At 36.4% G+C, this 21598-nt stretch overlaps 1 protein-coding gene and 1 long non-coding RNA gene across 6 annotated transcripts in view; both read left to right on the top strand.

The window, feature by feature from the left end:
* The window catches only part of ADAM23 (ADAM metallopeptidase domain 23), a 70290-nt gene that overhangs the window by 45044 nt on the left and 3648 nt on the right, over positions 1–21598 (top strand). The window contains exons 19-26 of one of the 5 annotated variants that reach the window (XM_064660588.1): positions 1610–1660; positions 2150–2213; positions 3465–3570; positions 5015–5134; positions 6114–6282; positions 6918–7029; positions 15040–15130; positions 17970–18024. In XM_064660588.1, coding sequence (XP_064516658.1) covers positions 1610–1660; positions 2150–2213; positions 3465–3570; positions 5015–5134; positions 6114–6282; positions 6918–7029; positions 15040–15130; positions 17970–18024 — 768 coding nt within the window. Of the gene's footprint in view, positions 1–1609; positions 1661–2149; positions 2214–3464; positions 3571–5014; positions 5135–6113; positions 6283–6917; positions 7030–10409; positions 10501–15039; positions 15131–17969; positions 18025–21598 lie in introns of all 5 variants that reach the window. The other 4 variants (XM_064660590.1, XM_064660589.1, XM_064660592.1 and 1 more) reach the window with 4 other exon arrangements.
* LOC135417057 (uncharacterized) lies at positions 18031–20974 on the top strand. Its single transcript, XR_010431880.1, has 2 exons — positions 18031–18363; positions 18878–20974. It is a non-coding gene; the product is annotated as an uncharacterized LOC135417057 (long non-coding RNA).

Here is a 21598-nt window from a genome sequence, read left to right as displayed (position 1 = left end):
TTTGAACGTATTCAAAGGTAACAGTAAGATTTTATGAAATAAAATAGTTAAAAATATAGATGTAGAAAATTACAGCTAATTGAGTATAGAAGCATAGAATCGTTTAGGTTGGAAAAACCTTTCAGGTCATCGAGCGCAGGCATTACTCAGCACTGCCAAGTCCACCACTAAACCACGTTCCTGAGTGCCACATCTACTTGTCTTTTAAATACCTCCAGGGAGGGTGATTCTACCACTTCTCTGGGCAGTTCCAATGCTTGACAACCCTTTCGGTGAAGAAATTTTTCCTAATATCTGATCTAAACCTCCCCTGGTGCAACTTAAGGCAGTTTCCTCTCATCCTGTCCCTTGTTACCTGAGGAGAAGAAACCAACCCCCACCTGGCTACAACCTCCTTTCAGGTAGTTGTAGAGAGTAAGAAGGTCCTTGCAAGCCTCCTCTTCTCCAGGCTAAACAACCCCAACTCCCTCAGTTGCTGCCCCTAAGACTTGTATGAAGTGTTACATTTTTTAAGGGTATGCACATGTATTTGAATTTTAAAAGTTGTGGATCTTATTATGCATTTCTCCTGCGAACAGTTCGCTAATATTCAGAAGTTTAGGAATAAACAGCAACCAATATGTTTTAACTTGAATTCTTTTAAACACTCAACATTCTACACATTTTCTGTTTTCACAGCAACTTTGATACTTTAGGTGATACATGCACCCTTTCAATACTGAGTATTTATATATTTATTCTATTTATATGAACTTCAAGTTTATATGAGAATTTCATAACTGGTGCAGTCATCTGCTGCATCAAGCTCTTAGCTTTGGAGAAATAAGAGTCAGGATGGATCACATTCTCTTCGGGCACTGGCTGTAATTATAGATGCCAATAAATTACAGTACCTTTCTTTTATTTTATCATCTGGGGCACCCATACTTCCAGATAAGTAGCTATTGCTGGTATTTTATTGTAAATCTTTTATTCTGTAGGTAGAGCATTCTTAATGGGAGGGAGAAGGGCTTTCTCAAGCTAGAAGGCTGCCCTCAGAGTACTGGCTAACATGGCACATTGCAGCAGCATACCCTTTCCAAATTTTCACAAGTCCATTTTAGATGAGGAAAAACTTAGAGTATGGTTTGCTCCTAGCTTTAGTAGTCATAAGGCTTCTGGACCAAAAAAGTTTCCAATGCCAAGAGAACACAAGAAATAATATCATAAAACCCCCCAAATCTCTGTAAGCAATAGGCACCTAGGCTATAACTAGGTGCTTGCTTACTTTTGTAGTGGAGCTGAAATGAATGCAGTGGCAGCATTACAGACACGGCCCCAGTATTAGCTACCAAATGTCCTGTTACTGAACACCTTGTTTCTGTTTTTCCTCAGCTCCTTAATTTTTACTTAGAATATGCAGAAAGTTAGACTGGAACCGTGTATTTCATGGCTCAAGATGTTGATTATTTTCATTTGTATTTGTAACTATAAAGATTGCAGCACCAGTTATGTTCTCTACCCCCTTTATATGTTGTGTGGTTGTCTTAAACCCAGGAAAATTCCATATGTGATACTGTGATGTATTATTACAGGACACATAACAGTAAAAAATCTTAATTTTTTTCAGTGTCCACCGAATCTTCATAAACAAGATGGGTATGCCTGTGATTCTAATCAGGTATGCTATGTTTAAAATTGCACATCAGCATACAGAAACCAACCAAATACACATTTTTGTTTTGGAGTTGTTTTTTTTTTTTTTTTCAAATTCTGTATTCCATATTTCTTCATAAATTTTATCCTTTCAACATCAATATTGCTTGTGCTTTATGCACACTATGAATAGTCCAGAATTCTACTTTAAATAAAATCCACTTGGTATCTCTACATTTTACATGTAGATCTTTTATTACACTCCACATTAATAACTTCTTTATAACTGTCTAAAGGGGAAGTATAAAGCAACTGCTGAAATGTCAATATGTATTGGACACCAACTGGCTTTGGGAATCTGGGCCAAAATGTGTACTCCATCTACCCAAATCCATGAAAACTGTTATAGATCCCAACATGTGTGTGAAGAGTCAAAATGAGACATTTGTCATGGGAGGGGAAGGAGATGAAGTAGTGTTCAGTTCTCATTGCTAACATCTTGTGTTTTGTTTAGGGTCGTTGCTATAATGGTGAATGCAAGACAAGAGATAATCAGTGCAAATATATCTGGGGATCTAGTAGGTTGACTTTAACTACCTTAAATGTATTTTATTTCTGGTTCATTCCTGCTTTTGTTTTGTATTTTCAATATTTTTATTTTTTGTTCTTGTCATTCTAAGTTAAAGTCTTCTGGTCAGTAGAGTGAGTAGACTGCAGTGGGAAACTGTGGCTTGATTGCTGGGTGAAATTCTGTCTGGGAGTGGTGTCAGTGAGACTGTTCTGATGTGATGTGGCTGCAGACTTAGGTAGGGCAGCAAATGTTACCAGGGTGAGGGGGTTTGAGGATTTTTTGGGTACAGTTCAAAAACAGATGTTTTGAGTGTTTTTAAATGACAGTTGTCAATCCCATTATCCCGGCAATGGTTCATGCTGCTCCACCTTGCCTCTCTTTGCTGTAACATTCTACAAGTCAGGAAAATTAGTACATTGTTAAATATGCATAGTACAGATTTAAGTCTAGAGCGGGTGAATGTTCTGTGTAATGACTTTGAGACAATTCAGCAGAGCCGAACTACCAGGGTCTCCTGTACTCTGGCAGTTAATGTTTTCTTGTGCATTTTGTCTAATTATAACTGCCACTGAAACTACTCTATCTTATTTATCTTTATTATTGTACCTTCCTCTGTATATTGTTGTGGTTTTCTTTTTTCTTTTTTTTTTTTTTTTAATTTATTTTTAGAAAAAACAAATGAGCTTCTTAGTAAATAATTGTGGGTTTGAAAACACATTTGTTCAGATTTTTACTCCTAAAAATAAATAGAAATTACACTTTGGCTGTTCAACTTTGGTTTTGCTATCAACACCTGAAAAATAGAATAAAATAAGCAGAGTTGATGTCAGAACATATGCTTATCATAAATGTCATATATAAAACCTTTGATCTTCTGAAATGCAGATCAGGAATGACATCGGTGAAAACAACTAGATTTAAATCTATGTACAACTGTTATGAAGTTAACAAAATTAGACCACAGATAAATTTCATATGCAGAAGAAAATTCAGGCACCGTGGAGGCTACATTTTTAGAAGTTCAGAGCAAATTTTGAGTTATCGAGCATTAGTTAAAAAAGCCATCAGTAGGTATTTCAGTTTAGCCTGGTGGTTTCCTACTGTAGTCACTGGAAAATATGGTCTCTACACATACATGTGTGTTTAGATTGATGTTTTGTACTAAAAACATTACAAAGAACTGCTGCAATAAATTATGCAGGTTTCAAAGCTCTCATGTTGCCAGTGGAAAGCACGTTTCTTTTTTCTTCATCAATAGAGTCTTCAGGATCTGACAAATTTTGTTATGAAAAGCTTAATACAGAAGGCACAACAAAGGGAAACTGTGGAAAAGATGGAGACCGATGGATTCAGTGCAGCAAACAGTAAGTTCATCTTGGTAGAGATTATTTGTAATGTAAATAGATTGATAATGGTTTCATATTGTCTAATTTTTCTACTTTTTCTTGAATGCTTCAGCAGTTTGTTTTGCTTTATTTTGAATCTTCTTTCCCTCACAAGGTTTGCATCTTGAAAAAGTTCCACTCTGACAAATCCGTGGGTGACTCAGCAATACACTTGGAAAGAATTCCAGATTTTCAGAAGAATATACTGACTTTAATTATTTCAGAGGAGCTGAGGGACAACGCAACAAAAATGCCCAAGTTTATAACGTACAAACACCTCAGACTTGGTAGTGATACATTAGGCTGCAAATGCACACACTGTTTTTGACTGCTCTGGGATTGATACCAGATTATGCTGTTTCAAACTCATTCCAACCATTATTTTGATCAGAGAGGACCATTAGACATTTGGATGCTATAGAGAAAAGGGCTGATTCATTTGCATGCGATCATTACTAGATGAATATTTGGTTAAATTTACTTTTCTAGTTAATGACCATTAGTGGATAGACTTTACAGTAAATAAATCAGAAGAAATTTAAGTAAGCACATACAAATTTCAGTCTCACAATGGTGTTTTCCTTCTTTGACTATTTGATGTTTGTCAAGTGCCTTTCTTAAAAATTATTTTTCAGATAGGATCATAAGGAAAGGAGTTGTTTAATGAATTGCTTAAAATATATTTAGATGGGAATAGTGTTAGTCTGATGTGCACGTGAAAAATTTCATTTCTGTAAAAGCTTTTCTTTGTTGGTAGAGAGATGCAGGAAAATGATCTAACTGAAGAGCTATTTAAACAAAGCAGTTTTAACAAAGGCATTTTCCATCATTCATCCAGCTACTTCTGTGACTTAGGACAATTAGTATTAGCTGATATCCTTCTATTGAAGATATAAGAGTTATCTTGTGTATCTTATGTGAGATATATTGAAATGTATTTAGATATAAAACAAAATAAAATAAAGCAGATTTTTAATGAAATTTTGGGCACACACAACTGCTAATGATTGTTATTATGGTTCTGTTGTCTTGCAAGGGATATAAAATTCAATTAAAAATTCAAAAGTGACATTAATGTGTGGCATATAAGCTGCTAGAGAGAGTGAAAAGTAATTTAGCCTGACACGACAAAGCTTTGTATGATTTGGCTCCTCTAAATTGTACGGTATTGTGCTTAGAACCCAGATACATTCTTTGTTCATGTGAACGTTCACTGGTCCATTAGAATGAATGGTGACTTGTTTCTGCCTTTTATCATTTATATAAAATAATATTTTATTTCCAGGCTTGTACTCCGAAAGTCTATCATGTGGCTTATGGTAATATATTACTGTGATCAGCAGCATCATTGCCAGACTTTCTTTTTTGTAAGTCTACCTCATATTATTCCAGTAATATTTTGGTTTATGTTTTCATTTTACAGTGATGTTTTCTGTGGCTTTTTGCTCTGTACTAATCTTACTAGAGTTCCACGAGTTGGTCAAGTTCAAGGAGAAATTATCCCAAATTCTTTTTATCATCAAGGACGCATAGTGGACTGCAGGTAAAAGATAATGCAGTATTCCAACGTGATTTTGCTCTGTCAAGGCTAATTGAATTAAGATAATCATAAATGTAAAATTCTGTGAATTTTAGGTAATTAATATATTGCAGCAAAATCATTATTCTAAGTGGTATTTCTTTTGATTAAAAAAATACATAAAAGCCTATTATTCCACATTTGAATGTGGGTTATCCTTCTGATTACTGTATCTGATCCCTCCAATAGCAGAACTTCACAGTCAGAGCTTAATGATCACGCTCAGCATTACGTTTTTCTGGGGGTGGAGAAAGTCTGTATTGCCAAAGACCCATATTTTAAACATAATGATTTTGAGTATTAAATACTCAGAGAAATAGCTGTAGGGAAGTGAAGACAAAAAAGAAGGAAACTGCAGAGTTGTGTCAGGATAAGATATTAAGCTACAGTTCAGTTAAAGGACAGGTAAATGGGTTTTAGTCTGCTTTTCACGATACTAGGTTTGTATTTTAAGGACGTTGGCAACATTCCTGTCATGCTAAGAATACTCTCTTGCATAGTTAGGTCCTGAATGAACTGTGATTCTTAAGTCTTCCATTATTCTACTAATGGTTTTATTTAAATATCATCATATGGGAAGTTAGTTCTTGATATTTTTCTGGCATTAGTATTTCAAAGCATTTTGGTGAAAAAAAAAAAAGGAAAGAAAAAAAATTAAAAAAAAAAGAGTAAAGTGTGGTTTTTCAAAGGCTTAAAAATCTCCTAGACCTAAGGTGCCCTTCTTGAGTACTTAATATATAGACTTGTTTTTAGTTCGACAGCTGGAACACCTTATCATTGCTGTGGACAGGCAGAAAAACTTTATAGTTTTGTTCAGTCTATCAGTCTATCTTTAAATGAAAGAAAGATATGAGGCTTTTAGTACCTACACTGACATGTTTTTAATATTTTCAGGAGACGCCAGCCATAATACTAATAGTATCTTAAAACTTATTTCTCCTAGTGGTGCTCATGTTCTTTTAGATGATGATACAGATTTAGGTTATGTGGAGGATGGAGCTCCATGTGGACCTCAAATGATGTGTCTGGACAAAAAGTGCCTGCCAATTCAGTCCTTGAACATAAGCAGCTGTCCCACTGGTTCTAATGGAAAAGTCTGTTCTGGTCATGGGGTGAGTCTGTGCTGGGAGTGAGCAGCTCAGCTTCCCCAGCTCCCTCTGCTGTACCTGATCCTAATGCACCCTGTGCAGTTCTCTACCTGAAAGTGTTCTTAAGACCTGTTGATCTGAAAGCAGAAATGTTAAGATTCAGGGGAAAACTGCCATTTTGTGAAGCAAAGATAAAATTTTAGAAAGCAAAATTGTCAGATTAGTTCTCCAATTACATCTGAAGTATTTGGTTTGTAAAGTGTAACCATGTCTTGAACCTTTTCACACACAAATGCTTGTGTTCCTTCTGGGCATTCAGGCTCAAAGTCTAGATATTTGGTTAGTGAAGTTAGTGAAACATGACTAGTTTAGATAGGGTTTTTTGGATGAAAATTTGTTATTTTTTACAACCTGTGCAGGTTGTAGTGCAAGTGATGATAGAACCAGTTCTCCTTTTCCTAGCATCTGAGTGTATTAAGAGGGTTAAAGCAAACTTTCAGATTATTGTTGGGTTATATCATTCCAACCACTCAGTGCCATTGTTAAAAATATATAAATGGGTAAGTTTTATATCGTGAATTAAATATCTCATTACATGTTAAATAAAGTTAATAAAATGTAGTTAAAAACTAACTGCTGTCACTGATTTTCTTTTCCAGGTTTGTAGTAATGAAGCCACTTGCATTTGTAATTTCTCCTGGGCTGGGACAGACTGCAGCATTGATGATCCTGTCAGGGATACTGGTGGCAAGAAGGAGGAAGGACCCAAGGGTTTGTGTTTTGTTTCAGTTTTGATGTTCTTTCAAGTATTTATGACATTTTTCCATTGATACATGGTAGTAGAATTAGCATATAAAAAGGGAATACTATTGCACAGCTGTGTAGATGAAGTAGGTTTTTCTACTTTGAGAATTGATGAAACTTTTATTTTTCTAACATAAATTTGGGGAAGATTTCAACAGGTAATGTTTTTTCCTTTATTTTCTATTTTTTAATGTTAATTTTCTTTATGATTGGAACCTGACTGTGTCTCTTGTTATTTATATGATAATTGAGTATTTATGTTTTACTAGAGATTTCTAGTTTCCTTAGTTGTTCTCAGCTAATTCAGAGAGCTATGGCCTAAAAAAGAGAAAAGTGGAATGTCCCTAGTGAAATCAGATTCCTTGAAATCAGATTTCAATGAAAGACAAAAGAAATAAATTAAGATTTTAAGAACTTAAATTATTTTTACAATCATTATTGCTTATTCTTATGTACTTAGTTGGTATTTCAACTGCATATGAAGTATAAATACAAAGAGGAGGTATTGAGGAAATAATTAATCAAAAAAGTTTTTCAAAGAGGAAGAAAAGCACTTGAGATTCTCTCTGACTTCTCTGCCAAATAATATCTTTGGATTGTGCTGTCCAGTTTTTGTATGTCTTGTCATCAGGGTATTGTCCAACATCAGACTATATTCATCAAGTCTTATGCATTTACGGATAAAGTTCCCAATAAACAACTGAGAAACACAAACAAAATTTTTCCCCATGTCCCAGTTCCAGGTTCTTCTGCCCTTTCTACAAGGCAGAGTTGCTTAAAACTTTAGCCCTTAGGGATCACACTCCAATTGATTACTCTCTAAAATATCTAAGGTTTCAAGGAAGGGCAGGATTTTGGTATGTCCCTCCAGAAAGGCTCTACATCTGTCCTGTGTGCCTTTTCCTGTTGCCCTTTAGCAGAATGGTTCCAGTAGACCTTTACCGAGAACTGTTGAAGATATAGTCTTAAAACAAATTGCTGTTGTGAAGGAGGCTCTCTTGAACAGTCCAGATTTGTATGAGGGAATCTGTACAGGTGCTTCCTGGATTTCTAATCCCACCACTGTTCAGTGTAGCTGCCTGTTTTGCACCCTGCCTTACACAGCTACTTGTCATTCCATTTCCCCTGAAAACCTTCCTGACTGTAGAACGCTGCTTACAGAGTCTTAAAAAAATTATGGAGACTAACACTATAGAGCTGTTCAGGTCTCTGTGTGTGTGGATGAGGAGAGCAGTATTTACAGTTGTGACATTGAGAGAGTACATGAATTTTATTTTGCTCGTTTCCAAATCCTGTAGGTAAGAATTAATTCCCTTCTCTTTAAAATGATCTGTAGGAAGGGCAACACAGGAGGTATGCTTACCTTGGTTACTTTATTGTAAGCCAGATTAACTCCTCTAGTTCAGAATGGAAATGCCTGTGTGAAAATTAATACATCAATGCTGAAATATTTTGGGCAAAAGCCTTAAATGAATAGTATGTACATGGATTTCTGCCAGTAGGTACAGACAACATTTAGACTGCATTTTTTAATGGATTCCTCTGCAAAAAGGCAGACTATGCTTTTGTACAAGGTGGCTCAATGTTCTCAAAAGATGGATTATATTTCTTATATTATTAGAGTAATTTATTGATGTTGAATCCCCTAGAAATGAATTTAGGACCCTGAACACTAACAGAGCTACTGTGATTTCTTTCTGCATGCTTATAGAGGAATTCCTTTGTGAGAAGATTTCAGAAGAATTCAGGAGTACTTTTCTCTGTTGTAAAGATCCAACATACTCAAGTAGTTTCCATTAACTTTTTTCCCCTTATTACTCCCTTTGTCATATGCCAGTTTAAAAATCTGAGACAGAAACCAAAATACTAGTTTTTCCTTAGCCATAAGTTTGAATTTTGTTACATTTCAGAAATGAAACACTCATGATGTGAAAATTAAAGCCTAATAGGTTTAAGATTTTTCACACCATAAATCCAAGCATTTTTCTTAATACAATTAGAACATGTATAGTTAGGAAATATTGCTAATTATTTATATATTATTATTATAACTGACAATTGGCTGCTACTCCTGCTGCACTTTTCAGACTTTTCCATCATCCATCAATTGCTTTTTGGCTCCATTTTCTATTTCAGGATAAAAAAATTAGTGGTCCTTATTATTATGTTGCTGTTAATACATGACCCTTGAATTGTTCTAAACTCAGCAACCTACTGTATCCTGTACTAGAAGATGTACACAGCATTTAGCAGTTTGGGGAAGACAAAGAGTTCTTGCTGTTAGTTTTTGGTTACTGCAGAAACTTTGAATTACTTTAGAGTACTGGCACATGAGATTCTTCCTTTACCATTTAATTTGCAGAATTAGTCCTCTATTTGACTAGTGGAGTAGTGTTTATTTTAGTATAAAACTTATGTCTTGAGTGTGTGTGTGTGTGTTTGTGTGTGTATATTTATGAAACTTTTGGAAGAAAATTTTGGAAGAAAACTACCCAAAGCATTTCAAAACAGACTTCATTCAGCATGAAGTCTGTAAAGTTTTTGTCCCTTGGAAGAGTTCCCATTGGATAGGGAATTCAGCTGCTTCCTTGTGGTCTATTGTGAGTCAATGAATCTATCAAACTTTTAATCTCTAACATAGGAAATGTACAGATGTTTTTTCTCAAACAAGTATCCTTAAAAATTAAAAACAAGGCCTTAATGTCTTAAGAGAGACTATCTGAACATATCAGAATTTCCAGAGCGTTACCCGAAGCATGTTGCTAAGGTAGGTTTTTGCTTTTAAAAGGTGTTGTCTGTCTTTAGGTCATATAGATAAATAGTGAGTCCTATTAATAAATGCAGTAACAAAGGAAAATATTACTATCTAGTAAAGGAATGAATTTCAAAGTTGTGTTTGGGTTTTTTTCCCTGCAGTGGAACTGTTTCTGAACAGTTTTCATTTGCTTAGTTATATTGTGGATACAGTAAGTTTCTGGTGATCAAAAGGAAGTTTTCTTATTGGCAATTTATTTACATTTTGGCTGTTATAAATAAGCAGTAGGTTGAGGATGTTCCTCTTTTAAATAAATAATAGAATCACAACGGTAAAAGGAATAGTCTTTCATTTACAGGAAAACTTCTCATTGAGATATTTGCAAACATTCAAAGAAAACCAAATATATGTCACTTCAGAATTTTTAAAGCTGCAATATTTGGTAAATAAAGGTTTGTGAGGAGATTTGAATTGTTTATCCGAACAGTGGATTATAGCATAAAGTATTCCTTTGAGGAATTGTTTCATGTTTACATTTCAGACATATATGTGATAATTTCCTTAAAAAATCTTCCCTTTTCCCTCCACACAGTGAGCATGGCTGCTAACAGGCTAATAGGTGCAGTGGCAGGGACCATTCTGGCCTTGGGGGTGATTTTTGGAGGCACAGGGTGGGGAATAGAGTAAGCATTTTTCCTAGTTTGAGTTTTATGTTTGGTGCCTAGTGTGTGAGGTAACCGTATGCACCTGAGCCCTCTGTGTATGACCCGTTAGCTTTGTCATGTGGTGACCGTATTTGTCCTGTGATTTGACTGTGTCCGTGTCATGTGGTTTGCTCATGCAGTGTTGAACCTTCTCCTGTCTGGGATAATGTGGGGCATAAAACAATAAGTTTGTGAATTTTTTACATTGTCACCATAAAACTAAGTGTCTAAATGTTTCCATTACACCAAATTACAAAAATAACGGAGAAAAAATGGAATTTCGTGATTATTTCACAAAACAGACTGCGTAATGTGGGCTATTTCATAAAATGCAGAAATTGTTTATTACAGTCTGTGGGGCTTTCAGTCTAATGATAAGCTAGGCAGATGAAAGCTGATGATAGTCATACAGACAGCTAGTTTTACAGTAAAACTTCTGAAAGTTCTGTTGCTAGGATTCTGTTACCCAAAGATAGCACAGTGCTGAAGTATAATATTCACATATACAGAATATATATGAGCAATTTTTGTTGTCTTTTCATAGTTTTAGGAAACTGTAACCTCAAGTATTATCCCCCTACCTCCATTTTAACAGTGGCTATGATTTATACAAATTTTGTTTATATATATATACACACATGCATAAAAAGGCCCACGTAAGAGCTCCCTTCATTCTGTGTTCACTGTACAAACTACAGCTTAAAGTACTATTATTTTGCTCCTCTGAGAATTCCAACTTCACCAGGTTTCTGGTACTATATGTTACATCTGTCATGTGGCAGTGGCACCTCTCTGAAGGGGGACTTGTGACAGGACAGTCTGTGATTTCTAATCAGGCTGTGTGAAAAGGCACCCATGTACAATTCTAGTCTGGCAAGGCAGCATTTTGTGTGTCTGAGTTCACAGCCCTAAAAACCTATCTGGTACATGAAACTGATCTCAGATTCTCAGAAGAATAGAGACCTTTGTGTTCAGAGAGGACAACTAATAGAAAACAAATAGAAGGAAGAAGGTAATAGATTATTTGCTTGAGAAAGATCAGATCTGTGTTTTACTGGTGGCTTTTACAGCTTTTTGCTAAAAACTGACAACTGTTAAGGTTGTAGAGGTTTGGGACACAGATTTGGAAGGAGAAAATTTACCTACAGGTTGAGGACCACTTGCCTTTTGCTTACATTCTGCCTTGTACCCTTCTGTTTTTCTCTCCCCTTACCTGCTGTCTGAAGCCACTCAGCTCTGACCAACGTCCCTGACCATTTGTTCTTGCTCCTGTATGGTTCTACACTAAGTCCAGCTTTTCTTCATCTTTCCTCTGCTCTTATCACTTCGCTACCTGACTCATTCTTTGTGTTTCTATCCATTCTTCTTTCCTGCATCCCATCAATCTTTCTCTGGTCTCTGGTTCCTTCAGGTACAAATGTACATTCAAGGCAAGCCACTGCTACTTTTTGTTTGGTTTACAGAAAGCACATGGGGAATCCAAATTCCCTCTCTTTTCCTAATACCCTTCAGTCTCTGGTGGCTGTTACCATCAGTGGCTGCAGGGGAGGGTGTGTTCATTAAGCACAACCTGGTGCCAGGTTCTGCCTTTCTTCCTCCTTCCTCAACACTTCACTTGCAAATCATAAACCTTTGTTTGAAGTGCTGAACTAGCTTTAACTTTTAATACTAGCAGAGTTTCAAAGCAGTGTATATTAATTCTTGTAGAATCTAGCTGATGATGATGAAGACTTAGGGAATAGTCTGAAGTCTACCAAAATTATAGGTGTATTCTGTTTTTAACACCTTCGGTAGGATTTGTATCGGGGTCCTAAAAGATGACCTGGGATGGTACAAATAGCCATGCCAGAGCAGGTAGTGCTTTGCAGGAAAAGGTGGTGTGCCAGGTGTTGTGCAGGAGTTTCCTCCTGAAAAATCTGTGTCTGTAGGTTATAGCAGTAGTATGGTGGAAAGAACAAATGTACACAAGTATTTCATCTTGTGATAGTCTGGATGAAAAATGACCCCACAGTATGGTGGTTATTAAAACCTTCCTCATACTTCTGGTTTCCTGTCAAGCATCTGAGTTCAGTGACTAGAGAGGCTTATTGAGCAGAAACATATGGATTTATACTTTTCTTCGTAAATGTCACTTTACTGGTAGAAAAATTCTAATTTAGTAATAATACAATTTTTTGATAATGCTTAGTAAAACATAAGACATAGAACTTTAAGGTAAGGTATAACATGTAAAAGTAGTCCCATTATAAGTACTTTTATGTGCCCAGTCTATTGTGGTCTTAAAACAACTTGCCAGTGATCCTCTTAAATCTCTGTGTTTTGAAACTGGAATTCAGCAGTTGGAAGGACTCTGTTCTCAGAAACAAGTGGTTGCTGTTTTAGTCATCATACCAATTCTGCCAGCTTGGGTTTTATATTTATACTTTTCCATTAACTGAACCTAACTGGTTTGTATATTATCCTCTTCTGTTTAAATTTTGATTGCATTCTTCTGTATTTATAGTAAACAAAACCGATATTGATTTTCTGTATTGAAAGAACAAACTGCTGTTTGGTCAATGGATGTGCACTGTGAAATGGATACATACTCTCTCCCTCCCCACCCCTTGACATTTAACAACCAGGAAACATAGTGAGGAGGTGGGATGTAAGAAGTGGTGATTTGGCACTTCTTTATCTAAGTTATGACTGTTACTATCAGTTAATCTTTGTACCTCTTTGTAGGAAGATAGCATTCCATGGCTAGAAAGAAATCAGCTTTAGAATTTTTCAAGGCTTATAAAATCTATTACAGATAAAGTACTTGCTGTGTTTTCAGTCTTTTGTTGTGTGAAATCATTCGCTAAAATCCAGAGTAAACCCTAGATCTCAGTTAGACACAGTAGCTCATTAGGCTCATTAGACTGCTGTTGCAAGCAAGCCTTAGTTGGGACTATAATGCCTGTGGAATGGCATTTACCCTCTACCATGCTCACTCCTGTTGATTTGAGTCAGGTGTGACTTTAAAGGTAAGTCCAAATAAGATACATTCTTCCAAATTGTGAAAAATTGCCATTTGATTTTCTTCGTCAAATTTGTGCACTGCTCATCTGTAAAGCTCACTATATTTCATTTCAGTCCAAGTATTTTGTTCATGTTCCTGAATATTGTTTGTATAGGAACTGCAGGAAGCAATTTTTAAAACTTGGTTTCTTTTAGCTAATCAGATGTCCAGAAGCACTGATGTGGGAAACATGCAGTGGCTGCAATGAAGTTAGGTTGCTGCAGTAAATTTTAAAACTTACGACATGTGCTTATTGTAGTGTGTGGGACTGGGCAGGAGGTTTTGTGATACTGACCTAACAGCTTAGAACTTTCAGTTGTTGCAGCTGCCCTTGCTCTTTCTTTGCTGATCTCTGGCTACTCCTCTTTCTTCTTTATGTTAGCTGTCTGACAGTTTTCCAAACTCAGTTTCAGAATAATTAATTAGGAAAATTTCCATTGCTGTGTAGAAGTGTTCATTTGGGGAGACTGAGATAGGAGGTAAGAACTGTTTCTGAAGGCTGTTCCTGAAAACGTAAATGTTTAAACAAAAAGTGTACAATATGCTGCAGAAGAACTGTTGAGTTGGTTTCCTTCTGCCTTGAGTGCAGATGCAATTAGCTTTACATCAAAAACTGCGTGATAGGAGGTTTCAGTACAGAGCAATTAAAATGTTACTCAAGCTTATTATCAGTTTTCCTCTGCCCTATGTAAGTAGAGCACTTAAGGGTCAATTATTAATATCTTATTTAGGTGTTCTCTTGCCCTCTTCAGAAAATTGCACAAACATATTTTGTGCAGCTTCTTTTTGTTGCTCTTTTTTCCTGCTCCACCCTTCTCCACTTTGTTGTTTAGTACCTCCTTGAGGATGATGAAGAGATGCTTTGATGTTTGGAAAGCTTAGGAGGAATACAGCTTTTATTTAAATGTTTGTTCCCTATTATATAATCCTTTGCTTTTGTCAAATAATTGTTTGTAAATTTAGCATTGATGTAACTGTAGGGAGTCTGGATTATGATTAGCAAGTGGTGCTGAATGCTCTTAGCTCAAATTAAAAAATCTACATCTTTCAGAAGCTCCATGAAAAAAGACAGAGCTTTTTGATTTTTTTTTCCTTTCTAATTTGCTGCAGTCTTAAAACATACATCATTCATACTTCTTCCTTTAAGCAAAGGGATTATTCACAAATATCTTAGTGTCCTCAGCTGACTGTTCGTTCACCAGATAACGGAGTAAGTTACAATGGAATTCACTGTCTAATACTAGACTTTTATCTTTAGTAGAAGTCAGCATAGCACAATGCAGAGACCAACAGCTTTGTTCATTCCTATTGTTAAAGAAGAGTAAGTTAAGTTGGGCTTGTTGAGATTGTCTAGAGGCATCACCTTGTGTGCTGTCTGTATTCCTTGAATTGTTTGACTGCCCTTCAGATGCTTCACATGACGTGAATAAAGTCGTTGGTTCTTATGTGTGTCTTACCATAATCCTTTATCACAGGTCCTAGTGCCACCAATCTTATAATAGGCTCCATCGCTGGTGCCATCCTGGTAGCAGCAATTGTCCTTGGGGGGACAGGATGGGGCTTTAAGTAAGCAATGCCGCATGTCTTCTCTTCGGTGGCTATGGCATTTCTATTTCTGGCTTACATCACTAAATTTTGAGTTCCTGCTACAAGATTTCCAAGTTAAGCCCGTCCCCCAAACTCTAACAAACTGCTTTAAACAAGAAAAAAAATTACACACACACTGAACAAGAGGAGGAAATGGATTTGAAAATGGCAGATGTTATCAGGGTGCAAAGTTGAACAACAGTAAAATAATTAATTTAATTTTCATTAACTCAGCTAAGATTTAGGAAGCAAGGTCTTTTTTTCACCTCCAGTTAGTAGTGTTGTTCTCAGAAACTGACTGCAGTGGTTAAAAACCCCCAAAAGATACATGTCTTGAGGAGTGTTTCATGTCTTGAGGAGTGTTTCTTTTGAATGCAGTAGTACTTTCAAACAGCTCAACTTTTTCATAATTAAAGATGTCATGTAAATGGTCAGTAGTGGCAGTAGCAGAGTCGTTTTCAGCAACAAATGTGTTGAGTCAATGTACCAGAGCTAACTTTTTAGTGGTTATTGATTATTTTTTTATTCTCAGTACACTTTAAAAAAAAAAAAATCAAGTGTAGAGAGAACATTTTGAAATCTTGAGCTGTTTCCAGAAAGATGAAAGCATTTATCTCCCAATTCTAGTCCAGTGTGTTTTATAACTATGAGGAGTAACATACTAGTCATTCTGCTTGTGACTGTTAAAGCAAAAAGAGTCTTGTACAAAGGTATTTAATTCTTGCCTTTTTTGTAGGGTCCAGTCTACCTCCATGCATGGTCCATATTTGGTAAAAAGGATCTCACTTTATAACCTTACAAATCATGGAAGTATTAAGCACAAGTAATTTCTCATGGCATTTCAAGTTCAATAACATGAATCGAAATTAAGCCATGATCAAACAATAAACCATAAATCTTCAAGGAGGTTTTTATAATAATTAAAAAAATTTTTTCTATGGTCTCTATTCATATTTCGTGTCTGAGTTGAGAAGAAAAAAATTACTCCCTAATTGATTAAGGCCACTATCACTAGAATCTAGTGATCAGGTCATATTTATCTGGTAATTCACTTTCAAAAGTCACCTGAAAATGTTTACTTGTAATTTAAACTCTTATATTTTCAAATGTTCAGCTGGCCTTAATTAAGCATGCATGTGGAAGCAAAATACTTCAAAATCTCATTCAGCCCTGCTGAAAACAGCAAACAGGCTTTGTCCTGTCTCCTGGACAAGGCAATTATTCCCTGTTGCACTGCCTGCCATTCTAGGTGTTCTCAGAAAGACCCACCACCTGCCTCATTCATTTTTCTCCAAGTGCTTGCTCTGAGGGAAGTAACATTCCCTGTGCTTCCAGTTGACACTGGCAAGAGCTGCACGCAGCAGCCCTGGGATTCACTGCTTCTCCTTTGTTTTAGTAAGAAAAGAGTAAATACAAAATGCACCAAAACATCCATCTGTAAGCATGGGTGTATGATCTTCAAAAGCTTTTTTAGTTCCTGACTACAGACCTCCCTTCAGCTGCTGGGTTTGTTGTTGTGGTTGAGGTTTGGTTTTGTTTTCTCGTACGTCTTCTTAGTTAAATAAATGCAATCCACTTATTTGTACAATAAATACCACTAGGTCAGCCTCCAGTATTTAGAAGTTACTACAGGGCAGCTCTAAACAAGGTAGTCCTATATCTTTTGCACTGTATCTCATATGGCTGCGATTTTCCATATTTATAAACAGTAAAATAATTTAGTTGTCTTTTAATGTAAATAGAGCATATAAACAATGCATAAAAATTTCAGTAAGTTGCAGAACAGAGGGTTTTTTCCCCTGCACTTCACTGCAATTAGATTTTTTAATAAATACAGCCACATTTTCTGCAAGGCTTGCATTAACATTTCTATTAAAATTTTTGGTATATTGAGAACAACAATGCATGCACATTTAAAGCAGTAATATTAGAAACACGGATATTGCGAGTTCCTCTGGGAATTAACCAAGCTAAAATTTGTTGGAAAAAATAAATGTCAGCTTATATTTTTGGATGAGTTTTCTGCTGTAAGAGACATATGTCTATTACTCAGCAACTCATAGACTTTGCAGAAAGAGAGTGCTCATCCCTAAATAATACATTTGTATTGCACAAGGTAGTTTGTTGAAAACATAATACATGTCATTAAAATAGAAAAGAAATGTAGTCAGTTTTTTCCTCTGAATCTTTCCAAGCCATCTTGTGTCCTGACCACCTTTGCTCTCATGCATCAGAGCTGCAGCCCCTGCCCACAGCTGCAAGCAGGCTGGCTGCGGACACAGCTCCAACTTGGATGAACACACATCAGCCAAAGAATCCCTCCATGTCTGAAACAATACAGTATGGCATCGATTATTTCTTCTTTGTGTTCCACACCTCTCAATCTGTTCTCACAAGTGTTCAGCTTTGCACCCTGGTGTCATTCGTTTGCCCAAATGAAGAAGCTTGCTGTCCCTATAGATGATCTGTATTGGAAATGTGTCCTGAAGCTCTTACTCTCACAAGAGCGAGATACGACTGTTTATTCTGTAGCAGAACCTCAAATACACTGGCCTGGCCTAGCTCACAGCTTGAAGTGCATGTTTCTTCTGGGGGTCAGAGGGGAATTGGAAAGGCTTTTTGGTTTATACACAAAAGAGGGCTAGCATATGTAGACCCCCTGATACTTGGCTTCAGATAGATCTGGAGGGACAGATGAGGGTAATAAAGAGGGATTTTAACTTTTCCTTTTTAAGCAAGTGATATGTTTAGTCTCTGCAAATATGAGAGAAGGTAGCTAATGCTTTACAAACTGGGAGATGTGATTTCTGTTTCACAGGTTATCAGATGTTCATATGAACATACGGTACTGTGGTGTCAAGTCCATATCAAACGTAAGCTGCAACTAAGCAAAACTTTGTTCATGAACTGAGAGGGGGTGGGGGTTGGAGGGGAAGTGTAAAAGAAGGCTTGATGCAAGTTTGGAGAAACAAAGTAAAAACAAATCAACAAAGTAAAAACAAATCCAGTTTCAAGAGTGAATCTGAGGTTAGTTTTTGTCATCAAGTTAATGTGTGGACAGAATAGGAAAGAAAAAAGTTAATGACATTTTTAAGGAGGCATAGAGCCTCATTACACATTTCAGGTGGCTTAGAGTTAACAGCTGTGTGTGGAAACCTTGTTAAGTAGATTTTACTTCAGATGAGCCTTGCATAGTACTTTTAAAACTGTTGGTGTTTAGACAGCAGTAAGGGAGTCCTACCTGTTGCTACCTGAACTCTGCCAGGTAATGTACAGAAGTACAGCATTCATGAAATGTGAAGTTAATTTTGGTGTAGCAAGTCTGTGCAAGGTTTCAGTATACAGTGTTTAATATAGGAAGGACACTTCTACCATTAGAGTTGCTCAGGGGCCTACACTTTTTATTTCTGGCATATATTTGCTGACTTCTGCTGAGCTACTGCAATAATATAAGCTAATTAATGCTTTTGTTACTGACATTAACAGTATTAAAGCAATTCTGGTAACAAAACAATACCACCACCAACAGGCAATGCTAGTAAAAGCAACATGGCAATGCACATGAAAAGCTGCCTCTTGTTATAGCAGAATACAAAAGCAACAGATAGAGAATTGATTGAAGGCACAATTCTATTTTCAGCAATTGTTCTTAGCTGAAGAGCCAAAGGGTTTTCTGCTCCTTTAATGGAAGAACCAAAGACTTATCCAGATATAACAGATGCCAAGGTTTAACTGGTCTGTGCAGTTGCATTTAAACCCTAAAGGTTTCCACAAGATAAGGCAGTGAAATGCTGGTGGGAACATTGTGAGGAAAGAGGTTTTGGTCCCTTACCAGCATTACCATCAATATGAATCATAAGCCATAGTCATCACTACACAGATGTCAGCATTAGAATCAAATGTGAGGTATTTTCTCACTTTTTTTTCCCAATCTACTAGAATAAATGGAACGTCAATGTCTTATTTTAAGTTGCTAATTTTAGCCCCTCATTCTGTTAATTTGAATCAATTTTGTAGCATAAGTTCATTTATTTAAGCTCTTCAACATTTGAACAATGATTTAGGAATGCCTATGAAAACATTAGCTAGTTAACCTGGTTAAAATACTGGGTTTTGATAAATCTTTAAATACTTAAGTAAAGCTTTGTATTTATGTGATCACAAAGGCATACATTTGTAAGTAACGTACTTTGTGACCACATTCCCAGTTAGCTGCACAAAAACCCGACATCAGATATTTCTTAGATATATTCAGCCTTTTTTGAAACCAGTTTTTTTTTTCTGAAATATTTTTTGTTTGTAAAGATGACCATGTTAGAAAGGCAGTGATGTGCTGTACCATGGTGTACTTTCGATTCAGAATCACCTATAATTTTCTTTGTGTTAGAGACTCTTTTCCTGGTTGGATTACAGACTGAAAGGCTGACCCTCATTATTTAAAGAGGCATTAAAACTTTAATGCAAAAAATAAGTTTATATTCTAAGATCTTCCACATAAACCATCAAAGAACTAGGAAGCAGCATCATTCTCCTATGTGTCCTCCTACAGAGGACTCTTCTGCCCCACCATATCTTTTAACTGAAGCATACTGGAAGGAACATTGCAGTACTATAACATGTAGCTATAAAGAGGTGCAAATATCCAGGACCTGGTACTTACCAAGTTTCCTTTTATTGTAATTTTCTTGAGAAAGAGAGAAACTTGTTCTATCTGGCAATTTAAGTAAATAAGACTACTGTCTTCCTTTTAGTATTATAATGGTCGATAATTCGGGATAAAGTTGTTAAAGCAGGTCAGGGAATCAGAATAGAATTTGGATTCCTGCAGGGTAACACCTGACTGCTTACCCCTGAAGTGCTACAATTGCAGTACAGAGATGTGGCAGGGTCTTGTTAAAGCTTTGTACTACCTTCCCTTATTGACACTGTATCTCATGTTCCATATTTCAGGCTCTTATTCTAGTTCTTCACATGTTTCTTTCTCATATAACATTGTTAGCAGAATATCCTAAGTGAAGAAAGGCAGTGGTTTTGATCAGTATCTTATTCCTCAAACTCTGTATTTATGCAGAATAAAACTAGGAATGGAGTAAATATATGGTTTGGACACAGAATGCATGGCAAGGTTTGTGCTGGAATACTGCACTTGTGGAGATGTGAGATTAGAAAAGAATTGATAGGATAAAAGACAGAGTTTTGTTACAGAGTTGTACTGGGAAACTAGCATAGCATCTGTCCTCTGCACCTTGTTCTAAGACTTATAAAGTCCATTTCTTCAACTAAAATAAACTCAGGTAACAAAACATAATTCAGCACCTATTCTAATGACATCCTCTTCAAGCGAACTGGAATATGATACTTCCGTAGAGTAGGAGGACAAGTTACATCATCTGGATTTTTCACATATGTTGTTGATTTAAAAGGACTGACTAGTTAGTTGTTGATGGGTAGTGCTTGAATTCAAGTATGCTAGACAGCTTTTAAAAAGGGGGGAGGGGGAAGAGAAGCAGACACATTTTTTTCCCATTGAAACTGTCAGGATGAGCAGACACACAGCAGTCTTTAACTCACATTCAACAAAGTTCTATTATATTCATACTTCCTATCATGCAGTTCTGCAAGTTGGGCTGAAAAAAAAAAATTTGGTCATCTCAAAAAAAAAAGAGTATTATTACAGTACTCCTGGAGGGGAAATGACTGGAAGATGAATACAGTGATCTTCTTTCAGAAACCCCCAGTTATTTAAACAAGCATCTTACAAAAATCTAGGCACAGTTGTCCAAAGAATAAAAAACAAAACAAAGGATTGCCAAGAACCACTAGCCTCTGGAAGACTTTTCAAAAATAAGTTGTCTTTGCATACATCCATTAGTCTCTAAAACCACCAGACAAACCTTGTGTATAGAATATTTATAAATACTGTAGCAGTGGTAGTGGTTAGCAGGGCTGCAGAAAATAGAAAATCCAGGGGTTGGTCTGTATCTGCAGGGAATTTATGAATTCCTGTTCTGTATTTTTTGCATGTTGGGTTGGTGGCGGTAGTGGTGTGTATGCCCAATGTTAAAACTAAATGCATGAGTCCCTTGCTTGATGCCCCACATAAAGCCAGATACTGGGGAGGTTGCACCCAACTTTTGTTGTTGCTTCCTTATGTCTTGCTGTTTGACATAGGACATCAACATCGCAGGAGATTGGATATCACCAGCTTGCTGTTTGCTGTTAACATTCAATTCTAATAACACAATTAACAAAACTGTCCAGTCTCCTTCGAATGCAATGTCTCTGCTATATTTTGCACCTTACTAAGATTCACTTTTGGTCAATAGTGTGGTAAGAGCTCACAGAGGCACTCACTTTTTTGTCACACTGGATTACATAAACTAAATTCTGGTGTAGCCAGAGATGGGCACTTGCTCTGAGAACTCAAGTCTCCATGGGCTGACGTAT

This window comes from Pseudopipra pipra, chromosome 7, assembly GCF_036250125.1.
Source record: "Pseudopipra pipra isolate bDixPip1 chromosome 7, bDixPip1.hap1, whole genome shotgun sequence".
Classification (NCBI taxonomy): Eukaryota; Metazoa; Chordata; class Aves; order Passeriformes; family Pipridae; genus Pseudopipra; species Pseudopipra pipra.
The sequence above is the reverse complement of the archived record's forward strand: the minus strand, read 5'-3'. Positions and strand labels throughout refer to the sequence as shown.